A 25,754-nucleotide genomic window follows, 5' to 3' on the forward strand; every position below is an offset into this window, starting at 1 on the left:
AGTACAAGATAACCGTGCAAAAAAACTGAGTACAAATGAGGAGGTGAAAAATGGAGTGGACAAGTAGGCCAAGGATAAATCCAAGGAAAACTCCAAGCTCGCTTATCAACCAGCCCATGGACAACCAAATGAACCTAACAGTATGCATTAAAAACAGGGTTTTTTAACACATACTGTTAGACAGGTTAATTTAGTTGTCCGCGGGCTGGTCGGTAAGTGAGCTTGGAGTTTTCCTTGGATTTATCCTTGGCCTTCTTTCTAACATATGTAGCCTTCCAATGCAGCTTGCTGCAATAGCCAGTTATAGCTGGGGCAGTGGCTTTTTTTTTGCAAAGATATCGAAGGCAAATCAAAGCTGGATTGTGGGAATGCATATGCCAAGGGAACAGCCCTACTACACGGGGGTCTGCACCCGCTATTTAACAAGCCCACCCTCAATATAGGAGATGAGATGACAGGACCAAAGGAGCCCAAAACTGAAAAGGAGCACAGAGCAGAAAGAGAAAAAGGAAGGAGGGGGAACCCGCAGGATACACCAACATGTCCACAGCTGAAAGCTGCACAAAGTTAATCAAGTAATCAGTAAGAAGCAGTCCAGGTTCAAATAGTCATTATAAGCAGTCCAAAGTTCCCTCAAATTTAGCATGTGTGTCATTCAGACTAGAGGTGAGCTTTTTTTGCACCATGGTCCCTTTGAGTCATCATTTAACCTTGGCTAAATTCAGAAACTGTTGTCACCAGGCCTTGGCCAATGTCTAGTGAGTCGCCAGGAAAACAAATTTGGAATTTGATAGGCCCCACCCCAGCAACAGTAGACCCTCCAGCAACAATAGATCCCCCACACAACAGACCTTCCCCCCAGGAACAATGCCCCCCCCCGCAACAAAATACCACAACAACAATAGACCCCACCAGCAACAACAGATTCTCCAGCAGCCAGCAAGAGTAGACCTCTCCCTCAATAGTAGATCTTTCCCAGCAACAATAGACCTGCCCAATAACAATAGACCCCTCACACAAAAATAGACTCCCAACAATGACAGCAGATCCCCAGCAGCCAGCATCAATAGACCCTCCAGCACACCCCAGCAATCCTTGCCAAAAAATACATTCAGTTGTGGAGGTGCTGGAACTGCGTTTCCCCACGTTCTCGCTGAAAAAAAAAAAAAAAAAAAAAAAGTTATTATAAGTCTTTAAGGGGTTAAACTGAACCTAATTTACAGACCGGAGTTCATCCCTTTGATCTAAAAAGAACTAAAAAATACATTGTATTTATTCTCTCTCTCTCCAGCTGAGAGCCCCTTCACACAGGGACGACTTGTCAGGCGACCTAGTCGCCTGACAAGTCGCCTCCCGTTCTGTGCTATGGAACCGTTCTAAGGGGAGCGACGCAAGTCGCTCCGACTTAGAAAAAGGTTCCTGTACGACTTCGGGGGCGACTTGGGGCGATTTGCATAGACTTCTATACAGAAGTCGTTTTGCAAGTCGCCCGGGCAGTCGTTTGCAGGTCGCCTCGCTGAGGCGACCTGCAAGTCATGTTGCCCCTGTGTGAATGGGGTCTAAGGAAAGCCGATAAACATTTGTCAGCTTTTTTTTGTCAGCCCGGCTCTGCGCGGTTTACATAGAATTGCCAAAATAGCTGATTAGCATTGAATCGAGATCGTGATTTTTTAATGATTAATCAAGCAGCTCTAGTATATGTATGTGAATATAATCAGATTAAAACAGAACTAAGCCCTCCTACCCTTTACAGTCAAAGAAGCTGTCATCTTAGTGCCTCTGCTTGATCTGCATCTTCCATGGTGCCGCACATGTGATCAGTTATGACCTCAGCCATTTGAAGGCTTGACAGTTCAGCCCAAACAGCCTTGACAGTTATCATTCAGAGCATGCCTTGAATTTAACAGTTTTGGGAAACCGATCGATGGGTTTAGTTCGGTGTTAAAACATCCGTACTGTTAGGGAAGCAGAAATTGTTAATGTGGCGCTAAACCCTCCTATTGTTTTCAGCCAAGGAAGCTGCCATCTTAGTCTCTGTGTGATCTGCAACTGCCATAGTGCTGCACATGTGATCAGTTATGACTCCAGCTATTTGATAGTTTGACAGTTTGGTTGAGAGCACAACCAATACAACAGCTACATTCCTGGTACATGTAGTTTTTTCAAACTGTTTAAAGGAGTTGTAAAGGCAGAAGGTTTTTTATCCTAATGCATTTTATAAACAGACAACCCTAGACGGAAGTACTTCCATTCCTTAAAATAAACCAGATTACCAGAATTTAGAGCTGTCAAAGTCAGTCAGCCAGCCAATCAGGGGAGAGAGGGGGCGGGGCCCCGTGTCGGAATGGATACACGGAGCTCTGACTCGGCTTGGGTGCTCCCTGTAGCAAGCTGCTGGCTGAGGGGCACTCAAAGGAGGGATGGGCCAGGAGCAGCGAAGAGGGACCTGAGAAGAAGAGGATACAGGCTGCTCTGTGCAAAACCAACTGCACAGGAGGCGGCAAGTATAAAATGTTTGTTATTTTTTAAAACAAGACTTTACAAATCAGCGGAAGAGCTTCTACTACTGCCCAGCTATGTTAAAAATGGACCATGTATGCCTAATACAGTCTACATAACTTCTGGAAAAAAACAAACAAAACAGAGTATAACCACTTGCAGACAGGCGGCCCGTGCAGGCAAAATGACGTACCCAGATGTTGCTGCCTGCTTCAAGGTTTAGGGCGCACGCATGTGCACCCCACCTCCCCTCCCCCAGCAAAGCAGGGATAAGAAACAAAGATATTTAGAAAGAAATCAGAACACATTACACATTGTTAGGTACACATTTAACCTCTTTCCAGCCAGTGTCATTAGTATAGTATTATCACTGATCACCATATTTGTGTCACTGGTGATGTCAGTCAGTCTCTCTCCCCACTGTGTCAGAATGTCTGCCGGACTATTGCATTATAATATAATATATATATGTTTTTTTTTACTTTCTGCTATAGAACATATCCCAAAAAAAATTTTAAAAAATCAGATTTCTTCTATTATTATTATACAGGATTTATATAGCGCCAACAGTTTACGCAGCACTTTACAACATTAGGGAGGACAGTACAAGTACAATACAATTCAAAACAGGAGGAATCAGAGGGCCCTGCTCATTAGAGCTTACAATCTAGGAGGGAAGGTCAAGTTATACAAAAGGGTAATAGCTGTGGGGGATGAGCTAATGGAGAAAATAGTGCAGTTGTTAGATAGAGGCAGGATAGGCTTCCCTGAAGAAGAGGAAAGTTTTCAGGGATCGCCTAAATGTGGATAAATTTGGAGACAGTCTGACAGATTGGGGAAGGGAATTCCAGAGGATGGGCGAAGCTCGGGAGAAGTACTGGAGGCAGATATGGGAGGAAGTGATGAGGGAGCTAGAGAGCAGGAGGTCCCGGGAGGAAAGGAGAGGGCGATTAGGTTGGTATTTTGAGACTAGGCTAGTGATGTAGCTGGGGGCAGAGTTGTGGATGGCTTTGTAACTTATTATATTGTACTTCTAAAAATTTTGTCCAAGATGTGTTCTGCTACATGTCCATTTCCCAATAAGTGTATATTGATTGGTTTACGTGAAAGTTAGAGCATCTACAAACGATTTTTAAAGTACGGTCATTTTAATAAAAAAAGGAAAACCACAGTGGTGATCAAATCCCACCAAAACAAAGCTCCATTTGTGTGAAAAAAAATGATGTAAAATTTTCTTTGGGTACAGTGTTGCATGAAAGAAAAATAGCCAGTTAAAGTAGCGCAGTGCTGAATAGCAAAAAACGGCATTGCCATGAAGTGGTTAATAATTTTGTATTAGGCTATAGGAGTAATTGGGTGCAGGAGCTCCAACACTTTTTAATTTTAATTTACTTTGTAATTATATAAAATATCCTGGTGGTTAGGTTAATTCTATATACTGTTTCTCCCAGACAACTTATATCCACACTGGTCTCTAGTAATGTACTGACTATGCTGACAGTTTGCTTCCCTACAACCTGCCCCTGAATTAGTTATACTTATGACTTAAACAGCAGTATTGTTACAGAACTGTGCTATAGAGAGACTGCAGGGCAGGGGACATCTCTAATGTTGCTATGGCCCATACTTTGTTACAAACAACCCAAAAAGGTGTAGTTGTTAACTTTTTACTCAAACCTGAAAATCCAGCTCTAGGTGGAGATTGGTATGTTAATAAAAACCGGTCATATGAGAAATATGGAAGCAGCCGTTGACCTCACCTGAAAATACAAACTGCCTGGCTTGAATACTCAGTGATCAACTGGGAAAAGTATACAGATTAGGCTTCTGACGGCTCTTGCGGCAAGCTATTTTTGGGTCAGTGACTCCAAGTATTGCAGCCAGATGTTTAAGCCATTCATCAGGTTCATTGAAATACCGGAGTCCTATGCCTTCAAACAAACACACACGTCTCTTGGTCTACTCATTTTCATTATATGCATAGAAACAAGCAGGCAAAATTTTGTCTCTAGAGTCTCCCACACATTACAGGGATGGAAGCAAGCAGGGCCGGTATGACCCATACGTACCTCTAAATCCAATCGCTAAAACCTCACGTTAACCCCTTTCCGCCCAGCCCTGGCATTCCTTTTGGGCCGGTTCACACCACATGCAGTCCAGTGCCTTTTTTTTCTGCACCAAAATCGCATGGAAAGTAGGTTGTATGCTTTTCAATGGCATAGTTCACACCAGTGCTTGCAGTTCCAGTAAAAGAAAGTAGAACATGCTGCATTTTTCCTGCACTGGAACGCAGTAAAACGCATCAAAAACACAGTGCTTATTTAAGGTTAATAAAAAAAGGGGGGGGGGGGTGCACTGAACTGCATCAAAAAAACACACGCAGAAAAGCATCTGGACTGCGTTTCTATGGTGTAAAGCCTTAGGCCCTATTCACACTTGTTCGACCTGAAAGACATGCGACTTTGATGTAACTTTAAGCAATGCCTGTGTAATCTTGAGGTCTATGGACATCAAGTCGCATCAAAGTTGAACCAAAAGTAGTGCAGGGACTACTTTGAAGTTGCACAGATATGAATGGTACTCATTGGAAATCATGGGGTACGACTTGTTATGCGACTTTGCAGTCCCATGTCGCAGGACAGGTTGCACAAGTGTGATTGGGGCCTAAACTGGGCTATTATGCTCGGAGGGGGCAGAAAGGTCTACCCGATCATGTAAATACTTATTGGCTGCCACAGTGGTGACATGATCAAGAGCCAGTCCTGCTGACTCCAGATAATTATTAGATATCAGGCGACGCCTTCGACTGCTCGGTCACTGTACTAGGAGTACACAAGAAACTTCTGCCTCCCATGGAAACATATGAGCGGTGTGAGACCGTTAAAGCCATCCCGCTTTGCTGCTGCAAATATGTTATGTGGGTGTTTTAATATGTGAAGCAAAAGAACCCGGTGATGCTGCCATGAACGTCCTTGCTCAGGCACTTCCTGCTAAGTGAAGACAATGATCTTCCAATTGTGGTTCTGCATTGCCAACTTATCACATGATAGAGAGAGACTACAAACAGCAATGCCGACATTGTGAAGGCCTCGCCATCAACAAAATCTGTAAAAGGCAATGATGATGTGCTGCCAGCGCTTGAGCAACAGCATGTAGAGCGGAAATGGTTGAAAATGGATAGAGAAAATTAGCAGCACGGAGATGAAAAATAAATAAACGAAAAAAACCATACAAAAAAATAAAAAATAAAAAATATAATAGGATTTCAATCTACTTCACGTTTTAGATGGAATGTGCAAAAGATGTCAACTTTTTACCGCTGTCTTTGTCATGTTGGGAAAATTCCCCCTAAATTCCTGTGTGGAATGCATGAAGGTAAAAAACCTTCAGTGTGCAGTTTCCCCCTCATTCCCCCCCTACTAATACTTACCGAGCCTGATCCAGCAATATTCACAAGAGCAGAAGCTCTCCTTGGTCTCTGCCTTCTTTATGGCTACCACTGCTGTCAATCACAGCAAGTGAGGAAGGAGTGTGGGGCGGGGCCACGCTCTGTGCTTCTCTAAGGGTGGGGGGGGGGGGGTCAGAGCGTACGAGCGCAAGCGGGGGAACCAAGAAGAGAAGGGTTGGGGCTTCTCTGTAAAAAAACATTGCACAGACCAGGCAGAATTGGGTCAGGTCAGCACTATATAAAGAAAAAGACTTACAATATTGCCACTTTTAGTGGAATATAGTACATTTCAGTCGGTACTCTGAGGATTTCTGCAGCTCCTGGTGAATACTTCTTAAGTTCCAAGTACAGTTTCTGCTGCTTGAACTGTGAAGAAAGTAACAATGTGTCATTAAATACACAATAATATTGATAATGACCATAACAGAAATCAATGACTTAAAACAGAAGGTCTACTTTAATAAAATAATTTCATATAAAGCTGAACGCCAGGGAAAATGCAAAAAAATACCCTTGTAATGGTGTTCTCCCACTCTGCAAATGTTACATGCTTGTTTTGTCTAGGATATTTTAAAATGCAGTTTTACTTATACCTACTTACGTCCTCGCAGACTTCTCCCCTCTATATGACCAGTCCCCTGAAACCACTTCTTTGGTGAGCCACCCGTTGGTTGCGCACTGACATCATCACGTACAATGCAGGGCCAGCAGTCGTGCATTGTAGGTGAGGATGCTAAAGGCCCACCCAGAACCTGGAGCTTTGAAGGGATGAGAGCACTGGCCGTTCTTGAAGCGAAAGATATTGCAAGTTCAAGTGCTTTTTGATTGTTCCCCTAGACAAAAAAAATAGCATTTATCTCTGGCAGTGAGGGAGAAGCCCCTCTGCAAGAGTAGTTTTAAGCACTCGTTCACATTGGAGCGATTTGTCATGCGATTTGACAGGTCAAAGCGCATGACAAGTCACAGCCTATTGCCAGCAATGCCACTGTTCCAATCGATGCGACGCCAACTTTGCAGAGCTGCATCGATTTGCAAAAGTAGTTCCTGCACTACTTTTGCCGATTTCGGCTGCGACTTCAATAGACATCTGTGCATGAAGCCACACAGATCTTTTAAGTAGAACCTAAAAATGGCGCTGACCTGCTACTTTGAAATCGCGCTACTTCAAATGAAGCATCAATGTGAACCAGGGCTAAAATGTTCCCCGGAGTTCAGCTTTTATTAAACTTGTAGGCACGTTGTGTAACATCCCTTATATTTATATTTTTTTTATTTGGTGGCCCCCACTACCTCCAGATGCAGGGGGTGGCTATGGGGACCAAATGTGCCCCCTGTTACGCCAACCTGTATCTGGGTGGGTGGGAGCGCGATCTCTTCTTTAGAGACGATATGCAATCATTTTTCGAGCAGATACCAATTTGGAGGTGCTTCATTGATGATATCATCTTTGTCTGGACAGGAACCAAGGATCACCTCCTTGTCTTCCTGGACAGCCTGAAAATCAACCACTACAATTTAAAATTCACTCTTTTTCTGTAAACCCTCTGCAGGAAAGTCTTTGCTCCATGCAGCTAGTTCCCACCCCGCCTCACTCATAGCCAGTGTGCCCTATGGGCAATACTTGAGACTGAGGTGCAACTGTTGTGAAGACCATCATTTTGAAAAGGAAGCAAAAGAGCTACAGCTGCGTTTAAAACAAGGCGGATACAGCAATACATGCCTTAAAAAGGCCTACATTAGGGCTAAAAGTAAAAATCGAATCTCTCTAATACATGATTCCAAATTGGTTAAGGTAAACCCAGGGGTCAGGATGATCACTCGCTTCTCTGGTCAGCACCGTCAGGTGCGTGACATCCTGCAAAAACATTGGTATCTCCTAATGGGAGAGGACAATGTTTCGAAACATCTCAAAAAACACCCCGAGATTACCTTAAGGAGATCGCGATCTCTTCGTGACAGTTTCATACACAGTCATTACACCTCCCAATCAGACGTTTCCAAGGATGCCAAAGGCACTAAGCCCTGCCATACATGCAATTTTTGTCGGTACATTTATGCCGCACGCAGTATCACAAATGGGCGTTTACACAAACCCAAATTTATGGCAACGTGCCAGTTGATTGGAGTGGTTTATATAATGCTATGCGAGTGCCACGCATTTTACGTGGGTAAAACCAAGCAACCGTTTTTCCACCGTATCAGGGACCACGTCTCCCTGGTTTAAAAAAAAAAAAAACGAATGGAAAACACCAATATGTCGTCACATGGGCCTATTCCACAGCTTTGATTGCTCAAAAATGCATTTTTTTTGCCGTAGAGCATATCACTCCAGGAGACAGAGGTGGTGACTATGACAAAATGCTTTTACAGCGTGAGGCACGATGGATACACAAATTATCCGCCCTTAAGCACCCTGGTTTGAATAACGCCTATAGCTTTAAACCCTTTCTTTAATAATTTAAACATCTTCACATTTTGAAGTCTCTTAGCCATTTTTATATATTTTTTATTCATTTATTATTATTTTCATATAATTTTTATTTATTGTTTAGTTATTACTTTTTCACCCTCATTCTTTATAGCAGTCAGACGCTACTGGGATGGGAGGACTATTAGAAGGCGTCGATTTGCCACGATCCTCTGTTAGAGGCCGTGGCAGAGAGGGAGAGTGAACATCTCTCCAATCGCTCTCTGCACTGTTGATGTCTTCTTCATTTTGGTAAGTCTCCTGCTCGCCTTTGTGCTGTACAGTGAGCAGCCCCAGCTGATGACCATATATTGACTTAGGTCTTTTTTTGTTTGTTCCTTCAATACAGATTCTGCTCCCTGTGCGTGTACATCTCAATCTAATATAATATCATATTAACACCAAGCTAATCCAGCCTTGCATGTATTTTCTCATGCCCAAGCGGGATATCTTGTCTCTGTGTCCAGCCTTTTGCCGGATTCATTTTCAAACCCAGCTGGATATCTATTGATTCCACCTTTTGACATTATCCTTTTACCAGGTAAAAACAGTGTTATTTCCTTATTAGCTGTTCATGGCTCTGGGTGTTTTATATGACACTGGCGGCCTGTATTTAACTGTACTTCTTAACATGTACTACTTTCCCTTTTCTAGGGACACAAATTCTTTTCCTCCTGCGATCACTTTGAATAAGACACTCAGATGGGGTACTTTGAACCTATATGGGACGTATAATACATTTTTTTATTTCTGAACCAGGTTTATATTCAGCTTTTTGGCAGCATAGGCGAGACTCGCTCCCTTCCCACTCATTTTTTGTATTTGTATTTTTATCCATATGACTATGTATATGTATGAACTGTACACGCATTGGTAATTGTGTCGAACATACCTACCTCAATTGAATAATTTTGTTTGTTTATCCTAATCAAACAATCAACATGAGAACTCATCCTTGTCCTTTTGTTATTCCTAGCATAATTTACCTCTTACCAGAAACTCCTGAAGAAGCTCCAAAAGCGAAACATGTTGAGTGGTATTGGTTGTATTTATGCCATAAAGTGGGATTTATAACCCTGTCATGGATGGTCTAATTTCCTCATGTTTTTTACTTGTATAATAAAATATTAAAATTTTACTGATGCTACTGTGTCCTTACCTTGTCCCTATACTGAACACCGTTAAAGTCCCGGGGCTTGTTACCCCTTCTTCCCTTCATCTTAACATCCCTTATAGCGGTGGTCCACCAGAAGCAACAGGTCCTGAAGGACGGGCCCCCCACCCATCTCCCTGTGTCACCGCACGCTTTGATTCATCCGATCCTGTTTTACCTGCACGGACCAAGTGCTTCCGTGAACCAGCCAGTAACATATTGGAGATTAACTTCCAGTACAAGGGGTACTTGGACTGTTTGGAATTACTGTTACCAGTCTAAAACATCAGCATTGCAGCGGTGATTGAGTCTCCAGAGCGTGCATTGCTCAAGGATTGAGTGGAGACCGTTATCACAGATGATGGCTGCTGAACATTAGGATTGATTTGCTGCAGGATTGTGAGTAGGTAGCCTACACCAGTGGTTCTCAACCCTGTCCTCAAGTACCCCCAACAGGCCATGCTTTGGGAATTTCTCTTCGATAAAATAGTTGTCTGAAATACCAAGTCATTGACCGATTTAAAGCACCCGTGCAAGATAAAGGAAAACCTGCAAACATGGCCTGTCGGGGGTACTTGAGGATAGGGTTGAGAACCACTGGCCTACACCACATAGACCCCAGATATATATGTATAGGTCATATCGGCTGTGGTTGTAATTTGGAATAGGTTACCCAACTCCACAGGACCATCCCTACACCTCATATGCCTGGCGAGTCTTCAAACCTCTAGTTTCTAGATGGGATGTATGGAATGACTCTACAATCTTTACCTCAGCTTCACCACTGACTGCATTTGTAGTTCAGCAGCAGCATACGTACCATATGCTGTGATATCCACCCTCGCTGCCCATATGCTCATTAGAAGCTTATTGGTACCTCCACTGTTTTACCAACACATGTTCAGCAACATCTTTACCTCTATACTGAGGATCTTGTAACTCTTTCAGCAGGTTCAGTGGTCCTGGACTGTTCATTATCTCTGTGTCCTTGGGCACTAAAGGATTACCTACCTCTGGCCTGGATCAGTTTGGTTCTGTCTCTGAGGTATTCAGCACAGGTGTATTACAGGAAGAGAGGGGGAGACGGGACCCCTTTTGGGAGGTTTATCCCACTTGGGGGATATATGTGCATTAGGTAGGGTAGATGGTTGGAAAGGGATTTAGTTGGTTAGATAGATTCTGTGGTGTGGTTCTGTTGGGATGGGGGGGGGGGGGTATATGGGAGCTGAAGGGTTAGGGAGGATCTCTGGGCAGGATACTGATCATTTTACGTGGTTTTTGATAATAAACATTTTTGGAGACATTTACTCAAGGTGTGTGTATCGTACCTTTTTTTTGTTTTTCGATAGTTGTTCTGTAGATTACCACCCTTCTCATATTATGGAGGCGAGTACCTCTCCCCCCTCATAAGGTTTATTGAGCAAGGCTCCCAGGACTATCGTTCTCCTAATGTATTTTAAAGTATACAATCATAGCTTGTCTCATAAACAGGCAATCTTGAAGCTATTAATTTATATGCTGTAAAACATTTATGCCAAGGTAGTACAGTCCATGAAACAAAGGATAGTCATTATAAAATCTCTTACCGATACTTTATTATATTCTTGAACAGCCAAATAAAGTGCAAAGGCTGTAAGTGCATCTGTAAACTGAGAAGAAACAAATCAGGTTGAGTAAATTAACATTCCACGTACTAGAAAAATGTTTGCTTACAAAATTTTAACTATATTTAGATACTACATTAAGGCTGGGTTTCACTGCATCCAATTCGCATGACAAGAGACTGTGACTGGCTCTCAATGGAGCCGTATTACACATCTCAGGGGCGGCCGCGGGGCGCACAGCAGAAGAGTCCTGTGCGTCTTTGGCTCAGTTTCAGGTCCGAACTCAGACAAAATTTTGGACCCGATTCCGACCTGAAATTATGAACGGGGGACGCACCAGACGCCCTTGTGTGCCCCGCGGCCACACACAGTGTAAACCCAGCCTGAAGTGGTTGTAAACTTCAGACATGAAATATGAACAAAGCATATGAACAATTCAATCAGGTCCACCTGAAAAACCGACAGGCAGATCTGATCACGTGTGTGAAAGGGCCCTACACATAAATCGGAAGGGGACCTGGGCAATATTACAGATGAACAGTGTGATGCAGTATTGAACTCATGATTGAAGGTATCTTTATACCAGACATCCAGACTTACATAGGATGTATAAAAGACCACCTAAATCTTTGCTTGTAATGGGGGTCTAGGAGGACTAGGAGGTGTATTAAGTGTAGGAGAGACCAGGAAGACCTACTACACTTAGTTTGGAATTTCCCCAAATTGGGCAGGACATAATTTAATATTGTAATCAGACCCTTAAATAAGTTTTGAATGCAGTCCTCTCACATGCGTCTAGATATAGATCCTTACTGCCATTATACAGCGGAGGATGAAACACAACTATTTGTGGTTAGAAAATTAATTGCAAGGAAGTGGGTAGCTTGAGTTCCACCTTCAAATGCTGAAAGCTCTATGATTTATGACAGAGCGTAGAGATTGGTATGGAATATAGAATTTTACATAGAGTTGTGATGTGACTGAGAAAATATATGTATAATGGGTGACCGGATTGAGAGACTCTTGGGTCTCCTGGTCTTTGTTTATATGTTTTACGTTTCAGTCTTAGTTTGTTTTGAGCTGCTTTGTGGTTTTTGTCGTCTTTTTTTCTATATACGTTTTTTGCGTGGAAAAAAGATCAATATAAAAAAAAAAAAAAAAAAAAGCTGAATTAAATATTATTAAAGCAGAGTTCCATTCAAAAGTGGAAGCTCCGCTTATCTCCCCCCCCCCCCCCCCTTCGGCACCACATTTAGCACCTTTGGGGGGGGGGGGGTACCCGTTTTTGACAGGTACCTGTCCCCACTTCTGGAAGATTGCGCCGCAGCGCGATCACTCGGAAGTTCGGGCTCCCCTCCTCCTTCCCCCGCCATTCAGAAAGCGCAGCGCGCTTCACGCATGCACAGTAGGGAACTGTCTGTGAAGCCGAAAGGTGGATCCAGGAAACAAAAATCACATACAGGTATGTGATTTTGCGCTGAAGGGTCGCCCTACCGCAGTATATATGCATGGGGCGGTCCGGAAGTGGTTAAGAAGATAAAAAAAAAAAAAAAAAAAAGCAACATTTAAAGCCCCCTGCATTCATGTACAATACATATATAAGTAAACCATTGTGCCAATATCATGTGACATAAATTAAAAATAAATAAATAAATAACTGCCCTTATATTCTCCAGGTTTCTGCTTTCAGAAAATATAGAAAACTTTTTTTTGTAATGTAAGATTTTTAATGTGTGCAAAAGAACGCAAAAACTTATGGCAGCGAATGGTATAATGCCAAGAGTTCACTTACCATATACACTATTTCTACATAGTCTACAAGAAAATGGAAGAGATAGACGATAAGAGGAGTCTGTAGGAGAAAAGACATTTCAGAGTAATTAAAAACATACAGGTTTTCCTAATGACAAACTAATAATTAAAACAAAGAATATAGTGACTGTGGACCAAGTAATTACTTCCTAAAAATAGTACTTCGTATGTTATGGTGCTTTTTGTTCTTAGTTTGTGCCTACAGTTAATGCTTCAGATAAAAGAAAATAAAGTTATATGCTGGGCTGCCTATCACCAGACCAAATGTTGGAAGTATTATTGCAAACAAAGAGCAATGAGGCTATATGTAGAAATGTGGCTGCCGGTTGCAGCTTCGGAGCTATGTGGTCAGGAGCAGTCCCTCCTGCATTCAGCCTTTGCAATGTCTCCTTCACACCGGCTCCCAGTGGCCCTTTATGCGGTCTTTAATGCCTGGGAGGTGGTACTGCTTATTTATCATATGACCACTATGATTCGCTCTAGCAGTCACATGACTGGGAACCCATCCCACTGACACCTGAGCAGAAGCTGTGACAGAGCTGTTGGTGATAGCTCGGTCAGTTTGCTGGAAGCGCGCAGTGGGCTCTCAGCACACAACCACAGGCCGCCGTATATGTGCAGCAGCTGGGCATTAAAGTCCACTTTTTCTGCTGCCATATACAGTATCTTGAAAAAGTATTCATACCCCTTGAAATTGTCCACATTTTGTTATGTTACAACAAAACACGAAAATGTATTTTATTGGGATTTTATGTGATAGTCCAACACAAAGTGGCACATAAGTGTGAAGTGGAAGGAAAATGATAAAATGGTTTTCAAAATGTTTTACAAATAAATGTGAAAAAATGGCATGCATTTGTATTCAGCCCCCTTTGTAGAACCACCTTTCTCTGCAATTACAGCTGCAAGTCTTTTTGGGGATGTCTCTACCAGCTTTGCACATCTAGAGTGACATTTTTGCCCATTCTTCTTTGCAAAATAGCTCAAGCTCTGTCAGATTGGATGGAGAGCGTCTGTGAACAGAAATTTTCAATTGGATTTAGGACTGGACCATTCTAACACATGAATATGCTTTGACCTAAACCATTCCATTGTAGCTCTGGCTGTATGTTTAGGGTGGTTTTCCTGCTGGAAGATGAACCACCACTCCAGTCAAGTCATTTACAGACTCTTATGCCCCATACACACGGTCGGATTTTCCGATGGAAAATGTGTGATAGGACCTTGTTGTCGGAAATTCCAACCGTGTGTAGGCTCCATCACACATTTTCCATCGGAATTTCCGACACACAAAGTTTGAGAGCAGGCTATAAAATTTTCCGACAACAAAATCCGTTGTCGGAAATTCCGATCGTGTGTACACAAATCCGACGCACAAAGTGCCACTCATGCTCAGAATAAATGAAGAGACGAAAGCTATTGGCTATTGCCCCGTTTATAGTCCCGACGTACGTGTTTTACATCACCGCGTTTAGAACGATCGGATTTTCCAACAACTTTGTGTGACCGTGTGTATGCAAGACAAGTTTGAGCCAACATCCGTCGGAAAAAATCCTAGGATTTCGTTGTCGGAATGTCCGAATAAAGTCCGACCGTGTGTACGGGGCATAACAAGTTATCTTCTAAGATTGCCCTGTATTTGGCTCCATCCATCTTCCCATCAACTATGACCAGTCCAGCTTCCCTGTCCCTGCTGAAGAAAAGCATCCCCACAGCATGATGCTGCCACCACCATGTTTCACGGTGGGATTGGTGTGTTCAGGGTGATGTGCAGTGTTAGTTTTCTGTCACACAGAGTTTTGCTTTTAGGCCAAAAAGCTCAATTTTGGTCTCATCTGACCAGAGCACCTTCTTCCATGTTTGCTGTGTCCCCCACATGACTTCTCGCTAAAGGCAAACTGGACTTCTTATGGCTTTCTTTCAACAATGGCTTTCTTCTTGCCACTCTTCCATAAAAGGCCAGATTTGTGGAGTGCACAATAGTTGTCCTGTGGACAGATTCTCCCACCTAAGCTGTGGATCTCTGCAGCTGCTCCAGAGTTACCATGGGCCTCTTGGCTGCTTCTCTGATTAATGCTCTCCTTGCCTGGCCTGTCAGTTTAGGTGGACGGCTATGTCTTTGTAGGTTTGCAGTTGTGCCATACTCTTTCCTTTTTCGGATGATGGATTGAACAGTGCTCCGTGAGATGTTCAAAGCTTTTTTTTTTTATAACCTAAATCTTGCTTTAAACTTCTCCACAACTTTATCCCTGACCTGTCTGGTGTGTTCCTTGGCCTTCATGATGCTGTTTGTTCACTAAGGCTCTCTAACAAACTTCTGAGGGCTTCACAGAACAGCTGTATTTATACTGAGATTAAGTTACACACAGGGAGGACTCTATGTACTAATTAGGTGACTTCTGAAGGCGATTGGTTCCACTAGATTTTAGTTAGGGGTATCAGAGTAAAGTGGGCTGAATACAAATCCACGCCACATTTTTCAGATATTGATGTGTAAAAAAAAAAATTGAAAACCATTTATCATTTTCTTTCCACTTCACAATTATGTGCCATTTTGTGTTGGTCTATGACATAAAATACATTTAAGTTTTTGATTGTAACATGACAAAATGTGGAAGATTTCAAGGGGTGTGAATACTTTATCACGGCAATGTGTACGTGGCCAGCAAGAGGTTCATAAAATCATTGTACAGAGGGGCAAAAAGTGTTTTCAAATAAAGCACTATTATATTAACAAATAAAAATTCACTTTAAAAGCGGAACTACACTGCATCTGAGCAAACTCAAAAGATTATTTTAATTCATTTTTATAGTAGAACTATAGGCAAAATTTTTTTTTTTCTCATTTTGGATAAAGCAAGGGAGGGTTATAACCCCAGACACATTTTTCCCATCTGTGTCCCATTGGGGAAATTTCCCCTCACTTCCTGTCCCATAACCAAAAAGGAAGTGAAAGGAAATCCTTGCAAATTAAAGTGGTTGTAAACCCCATTCATGAAACCTGACTTAGGCACATATATCTGTAATGTTTTCTTATCCCTCTCCAAAGCTGAGTGCCGTGTCTTTCTTCTGCTCCAGCATGATAACATCTGACAAGTTCTCCAACACCGGAGATAAAAGCAGCCGGAAATGTGTGTGTGTGTGGGGGGGGGGGGGAAGAGATTAGCAGAGAGCTTGTCTATTCAGACTGCAGCTCTGCAAGTTCCTTTGTTCCTCTGCCTATGGAGGGGGTGTGTGCCTTTCCTCCAAATCAGACTCCACACCCACTGCTGAAACAGGAAGAAAGATTTGTAACACAATGTGCACCTTCTAAAGAATAAATAAAGTTGAAGACAGCAGATATACAAGCAAAGCTTATGTAGGGAGATTTGTTTCATTTCTGTGTATCATCTGAGGCTCTTCACTTCACTGGGTATACATCCGCTTTAAGGGAATCCCTTGGGGACCCTGGGTCACCAGAACTAGTGTCCCAAATAGAAGATTTCTCCTCTATTACTTTTCTGGGTACAACCCAAAAGCTGGGATTTTCTTTTACATATAAGGGTAAACAGGAGAAAGAGAGGGTGAATCTCCTTAACAGAGATACAGACAGCAATAAAAACTGACAGATCTCCACTCCATCAAAAACTAAAAAAAAAAAAAATTTAAAAGTTGCCTTCAATTATACTTGAATAATCCAAGCAAAAACCCGGTCCATGCATGTCTCTATGCTCTATTTTACTGTGAGATAACTTTAACCCCCCCCCCCCCCCCCCCCCAGCATTTCTACCTGTGACCATTTTAAGTAAGGGCAGATAATTCACACAGCATTTACCTCCAGGAATCAATCTGCCCTTAGCTCTGGCATGCAGGCAGGAGGGTGTGCTTAGCTGAGAAAACCCCTCCTCCCCTCCTGAAGACTCCTGGAATGTATGACATAATTTGCCTAGGCCTAAAAAAACAGGAACTAACTGAAGAAAAGTAAAAAAAAAAATAAAAAATAAAAAAAAAAAAAAAGGAGCAAAAAAAACAAAACAAAACCAAAAAAACAAGCAAGTACTAATGTTAGCCACATTAGGATTAAAAACAGTCAATATTGATTAAGAGAGTGGTGTTCCACTTTAAAAGGCATAGTCCACCTTTTGTAAAATGTGAATAAATGCACCCACATTAATAAAATGTAAATGTATTACATGCACAGCTTAGCAATTGCTATCAATGCATCAGGAGTGCAATGCACAGGCTTACACACTGTTTACATCTCAGCCCCCAGACCTACCGGTATGAGGCTGGAGGAAGTAAACAATGTACTTCATGTGCACAGACAACAGCCAACTTGTGCTGGCATGATCTACGAGTCCCTCTGCTGACACGGCAAACAAGACTTTTGGTCTTTCCATTCACACATCCCTTCGAACGGATATGTGAATGGATGACAGAGCTGCGGACAGAGCCATGCACAGCTAAATTGGAAAAAAAAAAAAAAAAAAAAAAAAAGGGAAAAGCATCCCGTAATTCAGGTAAGTGGGAGGGTGGTGGGTTGGGGAATGTGACCAGGTTTCAAATATCGGTGTAATTTGAAACAAAGTCAGAAAGGTGAACTAAGCCTTTAATTATGCAGCCTGGATGATCATTCTATGGCTTTTGACCTGTGTTTCTCTGGAGGTCTTACTGAGATCTGTTCATGTTCCAGGAAGAAGCAACTTAAAGGGGTTGTAAAGTTAAATTTTTTTTTTTTTTAAAATAACAAACATGTTATACTTACCTTCACTGTGCAGCTCGTTCTGCACAGAGTGGCCCCGAACCTGGCCTTCTGGGGTCCCTCGGCGGCTGTTTCAGCTCCTCCCCGCATGCATTCACCACCCAATTTATTATAAAAGAAAAAAACAAAATAGCCAATGGAATACTCACAAAAGACAGAAGAAACATGCATAACACATTTCGGGGAGCTCAGAGCTCTGAGAAAGGGGAGGAGTCCCCGAAACGCATAGATTGCCAACAGTCTGGTCACTCGTTGCCACACTGGCTGGCCATCGGGGACTGTTGTTATGCATGTTTCTTCTGTCAGTATTCAATTGGCTATTTGGATTTTTCTTTTCTAATAAAAACGAAGTTACTTACTGGTAACGTTCTTTCCTGGAGTCTTTCAGGAGCCACCTGAGAGACCTTGGCTCCTCCCCTCTGTAGGAAACACCTGCGCCAGCCATCTTATCAATTTCCTCCTCCCCTGCTGGCTCCTCAGTTCCTTGAAGAGCACCTCCAGTCCGCTGGGGAGACACAAGAACATATGATACACATAATCAACTATATCACATTTCCTGTAAGGAAATCTTTATGTCTTAGTATACATTTGGGTGGGTACCCGGCTGTCCTGAAAGACTCCGGGAAAGAACGTTACCAGTAAGTAACTTTGTTTTTCCCCTAATCGTCTTTCAGGACAGCCACCTGAGAGGATAACCGAGCACTTAGCCCTAAGGGGGGACCACAGCTTGTAGGACCTTGCGCCCAAAGGTCTGATCTTTGGCTGACCACAGGTCCACTTTATAATGTTTTACAAAAGTGGCAAAGCTGGACCAGGTTGCCGCTTTACAAATCTGTTCCGGCGTTGCTCCAGCTCTCTCCGCCTGCGACGTTGCCATTGACCTTGTGGAGTGTGCCCTGATTCCCTCTGGGATCTGCTTGCCTCTTAGCTTGTACGCCTGTTCAATGGCGTCTCTTAACCATCTGGCTATAGTGCTTCTCGAAGCCTTATGCCCTTGCCTAGCTCCAGAAATTAAAATAAATAAAGAATCCGTCTTTCTAAGTTTTTTGTTACCTCTAAATAATGTAAGACGCATCTTCTGACGTCTAAATTATGAAACTTTATTTCCTGCTCTTTCGAAGGATTTGAACAAAATGAGGGCAACACTATGTCTTGGCCTCGGTGGAACTTCGAGGCCACTTTAGGCAGAAATCCCAGATCCATTTTAAAGACTATGCGATCCGGGAAAATCTGACAAAAGGGGGGTCTAATCGATAGGGCTTCTTTCTCATAGACCCTTTTGGCTGTAGTGATCGCTACCAAAAAGATTGCTTTAAGTGTCAGCATCTTCAGGCTGCAATCTTTCAAGGGCTCAAAGGGTTCTGCTGTCATAGTTTCCAGAAATAATGACAGGTCCCATTTTGGAAAGGCTGAACTCTGTATCGGCCTCTGCCTGCTCATGGATCTAAAGAGTCTGATTATCCATGGATCTGATGTTAAGCTTTTTTCCTGGTAAACTGATAGTGCTGACACCTGACTCTTAAGTGTACTGAGACTTAGGCCTTTATCTACACCACTCTGTAGAAACTCTAAGACTGCCACTGAGCTTTATGCTTTGAAGTTGTTTTCTGTGCACCATCTGCTAAAACATCTCCATACTCTTTGATAGATATTCCGTGTCTCAGCCTTCCTGCTTTTCAGCAGTGTCTCTATTAAACGGCTTGAGAACCCTTTTGCTTTTAACAGTTGCTCCTCAGATACCAGGCAGCTAAATTCCACCTTTCTACCTGGGGACAGTACACTGGGCCTTGGGAAAGTAGGTCTTTCTGGACTGGTAACAACCAGGGGGGCTCTATGGCGAGTTCTTTGAGCATAAAGAACCACGGTCTCCTGGTCCAGTGAGGTGCTATGAGAATCAGAGATGTGTTCCCTGTATGCAATTTTCTTATCACCGCTGGTATTAGTGGGGGAAAGGCATAACATCTTTTGAACGTCCAATTTTGTGCTAATGCATCTATCCCGAGTGCTCCATCTTCTCTCTTCAGGGAAAAGAATGCTTGAACCTTCCTGCTTTCTCTTGACGCAAATAAGTCCACCTGAGGTGTTCATTTTTTTATAATCTGCTGGAATACCTCTTGTTTTAACACCCAATCGCCTTCTCTCACTCTCTTCCTGCTGAGGAAATCTGCCACTTTGTTTAAATCCCCTTTTAAGTGGGCTGCTGATAACGAGAGTATGTTTTCCTCTCCCCAGTTCAGGATTTCCTTTGCTAAAGACCACAGGGCTCTGCTTTTGGTTCCCCCTTGTCTGTTTATGTAGGCGATTACCGATGAGTTGTCGGACCTGATCCTGTACATGATGTCCTCTCAACTCTCTCTGGAAGGATTGAAGTGCAAACCATACTGCCTTCAATTCTTTCCAATTGGACGACCTTGTCCTCTCCTCCTTTACCCAAGTTCCTTGCGTGATTTGGGAGTCTAAATGTGCTCCCCACCCTACGCCACTTGCGTCTGTGGTTAGCGTCTGGGAAATAGGTAGGATCCATAGCCTTCCTTTGTTTACATTTTCCGCTCTTCTCCACCATCATAGGGTCTTTTTTACCCCTGCTGGTATTAACACTTGTGTATCCAATGATTCCTGTTTGTGATCCCATACCCTTAATAGGAACATCTGTAATGGCCGAAAATGTAGGCTTGCCCATTGGACCGCTGGAATTGCCGATGTTAGCAACCCCAACGTTGACATGATTTTTTCTTATTGAACATGGTAGATTGGTCTGTATTCTTTTTATTTCTCTTTGAATTTTTTCTATCTTCTCCTTGGGTAGGAATATTCTTCGTTGCACTGAATCTATTATATACCCTAAATACTTTATTTGTTGAGTGGGTTGAAGATTGGATTTCTCTACACTTATCAACCAACCTAGACTTTCCAAGAAAGTCTGTGTTTATTGTAGGTTTTCTAGCAATCTCCCGGGGGAGTCTTCAAAAAGGAGAAGGTCGTCTAAATAGGCAATGATGGATATGCCTTTTAGTCGTAATGGTGCCAGAGCTTCTGCCAGAATTTTTGTAAAAATTCTTGGTGAGGAAGACAGGCCGAAGGGTAGAGCTCTGAATTGAAGGTGTAAGGTTTCTTTTCCTGTTTCTATTGCTAATCTTAGAAACTTCTGGCAACTTGATGTATGGGTATGTGTAGGTACGCATCTTTTAAATCCAGGGAGACCATATAACAGTTTGGTGGTAACAGGGCCTTCACTGAGTATATGGAATCCATTCTGAATCTCTTGTAAGTTATGGATAGATTTAAAGCGGGGGTTCACCCACACCGCCAAAAAAAAAAAAAAAATTAAAGTTACGTACCGGTAACGTCTTTTCCTGTAGTCTTTCAGGACAGCCACTATTGAGAGATAGTCTCCTCCTCTTCCTGTAGGAAACACTGCGCCAGCCCATAAAACTCTCACTTCCCGTGCCAGACCTCAGTTTTTACAAGATCACCTCCGGTCAGCTGGGGAGACACAAGAACACATTAATAACATACCATTCAATATCATTATCATATTGCGTTCTGGTCTTAAATAAGACCCCCCCAAGCTTAGGGTGGGTAACTAGGGCTGTCCTGAAAGACTACAGGAAAAGACGTTACCGGTACGTAACTTTAATTTTCCCTTTACGTCATTCAGGACAGCCACTATTGAGAGGATAATCGAGCACTTACCAATTAGGGTGGGACTACAGCTTGCAGAACTTTTCGCCCAAAAGCCTGCTCACCTGCCGCCACCAGGTCCACTCTGTAATGTTTAACGAAAGTGGAGTAGCTGGACCATGTCGCTGCCTTGCATATTTGCTCTGGCGTTGCTCCAGCCTTCTCTGCCTGGGAAGTTGCCACGGCTCTGGTAGAGTGTGCCTTAATGCCCATAGGAATCTCTTTCCCTGCTAGAGAATATGCCTGCCCAATAGCTAATCTAAGCCATCTGGCAATCGTGCGTCGAGACGCTCTGAGTCCTTTTCTGGACCCGGAAAATAAAATAAATAGAGAATCAGACTTTTATTGTTTTAGTCATCTCTAAGTATTGTAGGATACACCTCCTTACATCTAAGAAATGAAATTTCAGTTCCCCTTCTCCAGCAGGATTGGGACAAAATGAAGGTAGGACTATTTCCTGGCTTCTGTGAAAGCCTGATGCCACTTTAGGCAAAAATGCTGGATCAGTCTTAAGGACTATTCTATCTGGCAAAATAACGCAAAAAGGAGGTCTAATTGATAACGCCTCAATTTCACTGACTCTCCAGGCAGTTGTCACTGCCACTAAAAATGCTGTTTTTAAGGTTAACTCTTTTAACAGACATTTGTCCAAGGGCTCAAAGGGAATTCCTTTTAGGCTTTGCAACACTAAAGATAGATCCCACCCGGGAAAGGGGGGACCTCGGACAGGTCTCTGCCTGGACAGTGCCCTAAAGAACCTGACCACCCATGGATTGGTGGCTAAAGATTTCTCTAAATAAGCACTAAGTGCTGACACCTGGCTTTAAAGGGTACCTACGGATAAACCCTTTGTCTGCTCCACACTGTAGGAACTCCAAAACAGCTATGGGGCTCTGCGCCGAGAAGGAGTTTTCAGTGCACCACTTGTTGAAAAGGAGCCAGACCTTTTTATAAGTATGATGCGTCTCCTTTTTTCTACTGTTGAGAAGGGTGGATATTAATTTCTGAGAAAATCCCTTAGATTTTAATATACTCTCTTCAGTAGCCAGGCCGCTAATTTCCACTGGTGTACCTGTGGACAGAGGATTGGACCCTGTGAGAGAAGATCCTCCTGGGGTGGAAGGAATAGGGGCGGTTCCACAGCTAACTGACTGAGAATTGAAAACCATGCCCTTTTCGGCCAATGTGGAGCTACTAGAATGAGGGAGGTGTTCTCTAGTTGGAACTTCCGCAGAACCGCCGGTAATAACACCGGAGGGGGGAAGGCATAGCATGTCCTGAAATGCCAATTCTGTGTTAATGCGTCCACCCCCAGTGCTCCTTCTCCTGCGTTTAGGGAGAAAAAACAGGGGATTTTCGCATTGTCTCTTGAAGCGAAAAGATCCACTTCCGGGGGTCCCCATTTCTCGGATATGAGATTGAAAACCTCCTGGTTGAGGGCCCAATCTCCCTCTCTCAGCCTCCTCCGGCTGAGAAAGTCCGCTATAACGTTCCTTTCTCCTCTCAGAAAAACCGCTGAGAGTAAGAGAGTGTTGGTCTCGGCCCAATTTAGGATGTCTGTTGCTAAGGCCAGGAGACTTCCGCTTCTGGTGCCACCCTGTTTGTTTATATAGGCTACGGTAGAAGAATTGTCTGACCGTACCTGTATATGGTGGCCCTGAAGCTCTTTTTTGAAAAACCTGAGGGCCAGGCCGACCGCCCTCAGCTCCTTCCAATTGGACGATCTTTTTAGTTCGTCTCCCCTCCATACGCCCTGCGCTAGAAGGGATCCCAGATGCGCCCCCCAGCCCTTGCCGCTTGCGTCCGTGGTTACTATCCGTGAAACTGGAATAAGCCACAGACGTCCCTGCGACAAGTTCGCTTCCTTCCTCCACCACCAAAGAGATCTCTTTAATCGATGGGGAATTTGTACTAAGGTGTCTAGATCCTTCTGACTGTGGTCCCATACCCTTAGTACGTATGACTGCAGGGGATGAAAGTGTAATCCTGCCCACTGCACTGCTGGGAGAGTAGAGGTCAGCAGACCTAGTGTTGACATTAAGGACCTTTTGGACACCCGATGGTTGCACTGGAGAGATAAAACTGCTCTGTCCAGTTTTAGAATTTTTTCTCTTGGAAGAAAAACTTTCAAGAGTGTCGAGTCTAGCAGGTATCCTAGGTACATAATGCGCTGTGAAGGAATGAGACTGGACTTGTCTAAGTTCAGGAGCCATCCTAATCCTGTCAGTACCTTTTTTGTCAGGTCGAGGTCCCTGAGCAATTTCTCTGGGGATACTGCAAAAAGGAGCAGGTCGTCCAGATAGGCTATAACTGACACACCCTGCAGTCGCAGGAAGGCCATGGCCTCTGCCAGGATTTTGGTAAATATTCGGGGCGAGGAGGATAGCCCGAAGGGCAGAGCCTGGAATTGTAGGTGCAGTATTGCGTCGCCCAGGTTTATTGCTAAACGGAGAAACCTCTGAGAGGTTTCTGCAATAGGGACGTGCAAATACGCGTCTCTGAGGTCCAGAGACACCATGAAACAATTCTGCGGTAACAGAGCCCTGACCGTAAAAATTGACTCCATACGGAATCTTTTGTAACAAATTGACTTGTTTAAGGGCTTTAAATTCAGAATCAATCTGAATTTTCCTGAGGGTTTTTTTTACCATAAATACATGGGAATAAACCCCCTCTCCTTCCTCCCCCTTGGGTACTCTGCAAACTACATTTTGTAGTTCTAGCTCCTTCAGAGCGTCTAACAAGGCCTTAGTTTTTGTCGTGCAGCTGGAAAGCTGCGTGACAAGGAACCTTTGTGAGGGGGGCCTTGTGAATTCCAAGAGATACCCCCTTCTTATGATCCCTAGGATGAACCGATTGGGGGAAATGATCTCCCACTGTGGAAGGAAGGCCCCCAGTCTTCCTCCCACCGCTTTTAGAGAGTCATTGATCTTTCTGGGCTTTTTCAGGAGGGCGAAAAATCGCCCCTCCTCTACCCTTACCTCTTTGGCCCCAGGTTTTCTTCTGTCCCCCCTGTTTAGGGGCTTCCCTGCGCTTTTGCAGACGAAACCCCCTCTTTTTCTGTGTAGGGGTCTTTCGTTTGAGTGGGAAGGACTTCTTTTTGTCTGCTGTCCGGTCTAGGACTGTATCTAACCCAGGACCAAATAGTAGGTCACCTGTCAGGGGTATCCCACATAACTTGACCTTAGAGGCGGCGTCGCCCGGCCAAGTCTTCAGCCAGAGGGCCCTCCTGGCCGAGTTTGCCAGGGCCGCTGATCTGGCTGACATACGGACTGACTCTGCCAAGGCGTCTGCTATGTATGCGATGCCTCGCAGAATCGTGGGGAAAGACGCTAGGATAGTCTCTTTAGCTGTGCCAGCCTCAATATGCTCCTGAATCTGGAAAAGCCAATGTTCTAAATTGCGGGCTACCACAGTAACAGCCATTTCTGGTTTTAAGTTACCGACTGTCGAGTCCCACGTCTTTTTCAGTAGTGAGTCTATCCTTTTGTCCATGACGTCTGATAAGGCCCCCCATGTCCTCAAACGCCAGGTCTGTGTGCCTAGAGACCTGAGAGAAAGCTGCATCCAGTTTGGGATTTTTATTCCAAATGGACGCTGGATCCTCTGAAAACGGAAATCTTCTCTTAAGGGAACTAGAGAATAAGGGCTTTCTTTCCGGATCCTGCCACTCTTTTTTAATCGTCTCCACCAGAACCTCGTGTACTGGAAAAACTTTTCTCTTTTGATCTCCTAAGCCCTTGTACATAAGGTCATGGAGTGAGAGGGGTTTTTTATCCTCGTGTATACCGAGGGTTGTATATATTGCCCCTAGGAGATCTTCCACCTCCTCTAGGGACAACTTATACCTGGAGATTTTCCTGGACTCCCCGTCCTGGTCCTCTCCCTCTGATTCCTCATGGGAGTCAGAAGTGCCATTGTCTGGTTGCCTAAGCTCCACCCCGGAAGGGCCTGCAGCCTCTTCTGCCGTAGCCATACTAGTGGATCTGGCAGGAGCCGAGCCCTGAGCATGAGGCGGGGTTGAATCCTGCTGAATGGGATTAAGGGGAAGCTGAAACTTCTCAAAAAGCGTTTTAAAGGATGAAAAAGTGGATGACAGCTCCTTTACAGAGGCTGCCAAGCCGGACTGCTGTTCAGAGTCCCTTTCCTTGACCAGGGAATCTATGCATTCCTTACACAGAACCTTGGTCCAAGCTTCCCCTAAACTGTCCCTACAAGAGGCACATTTCTTTTTAGAGACATGAGTGGACTTTGTCTTTTCTGTGGATTTCTGAAATTACATACAGAAAGCACATTACATTCAGCAATTTTTTAACAGAAAAAACCCTGGGGGTGTACCCGACCCACCT

The 25,754-nt window shown here is 43.7% G+C and overlaps 1 protein-coding gene across 1 annotated transcript in view; it reads right to left on the bottom strand.

Moving 5' to 3' along the window:
* The window catches only part of PIGU (phosphatidylinositol glycan anchor biosynthesis class U), a 45,543-nt gene that overhangs the window by 14,464 nt on the left and 5,325 nt on the right, over positions 1-25,754 (bottom strand). Inside the window, exons 3-5 of the mRNA XM_073606372.1 lie at positions 12,964-13,023; positions 11,154-11,216; positions 6,204-6,313 (exon numbers count right to left, since the gene is read on the bottom strand). Of these exons, the coding sequence (XP_073462473.1) occupies positions 6,204-6,313; positions 11,154-11,216; positions 12,964-13,023 (233 nt within the window). The remainder of the gene's footprint in view (positions 1-6,203; positions 6,314-11,153; positions 11,217-12,963; positions 13,024-25,754) is intronic.

The sequence above is a fragment of the Aquarana catesbeiana genome, linkage group LG12 (assembly GCF_042186555.1).
Source record: "Aquarana catesbeiana isolate 2022-GZ linkage group LG12, ASM4218655v1, whole genome shotgun sequence".
In the NCBI taxonomy this organism is placed as follows: domain Eukaryota; kingdom Metazoa; phylum Chordata; class Amphibia; order Anura; family Ranidae; genus Aquarana; species Aquarana catesbeiana.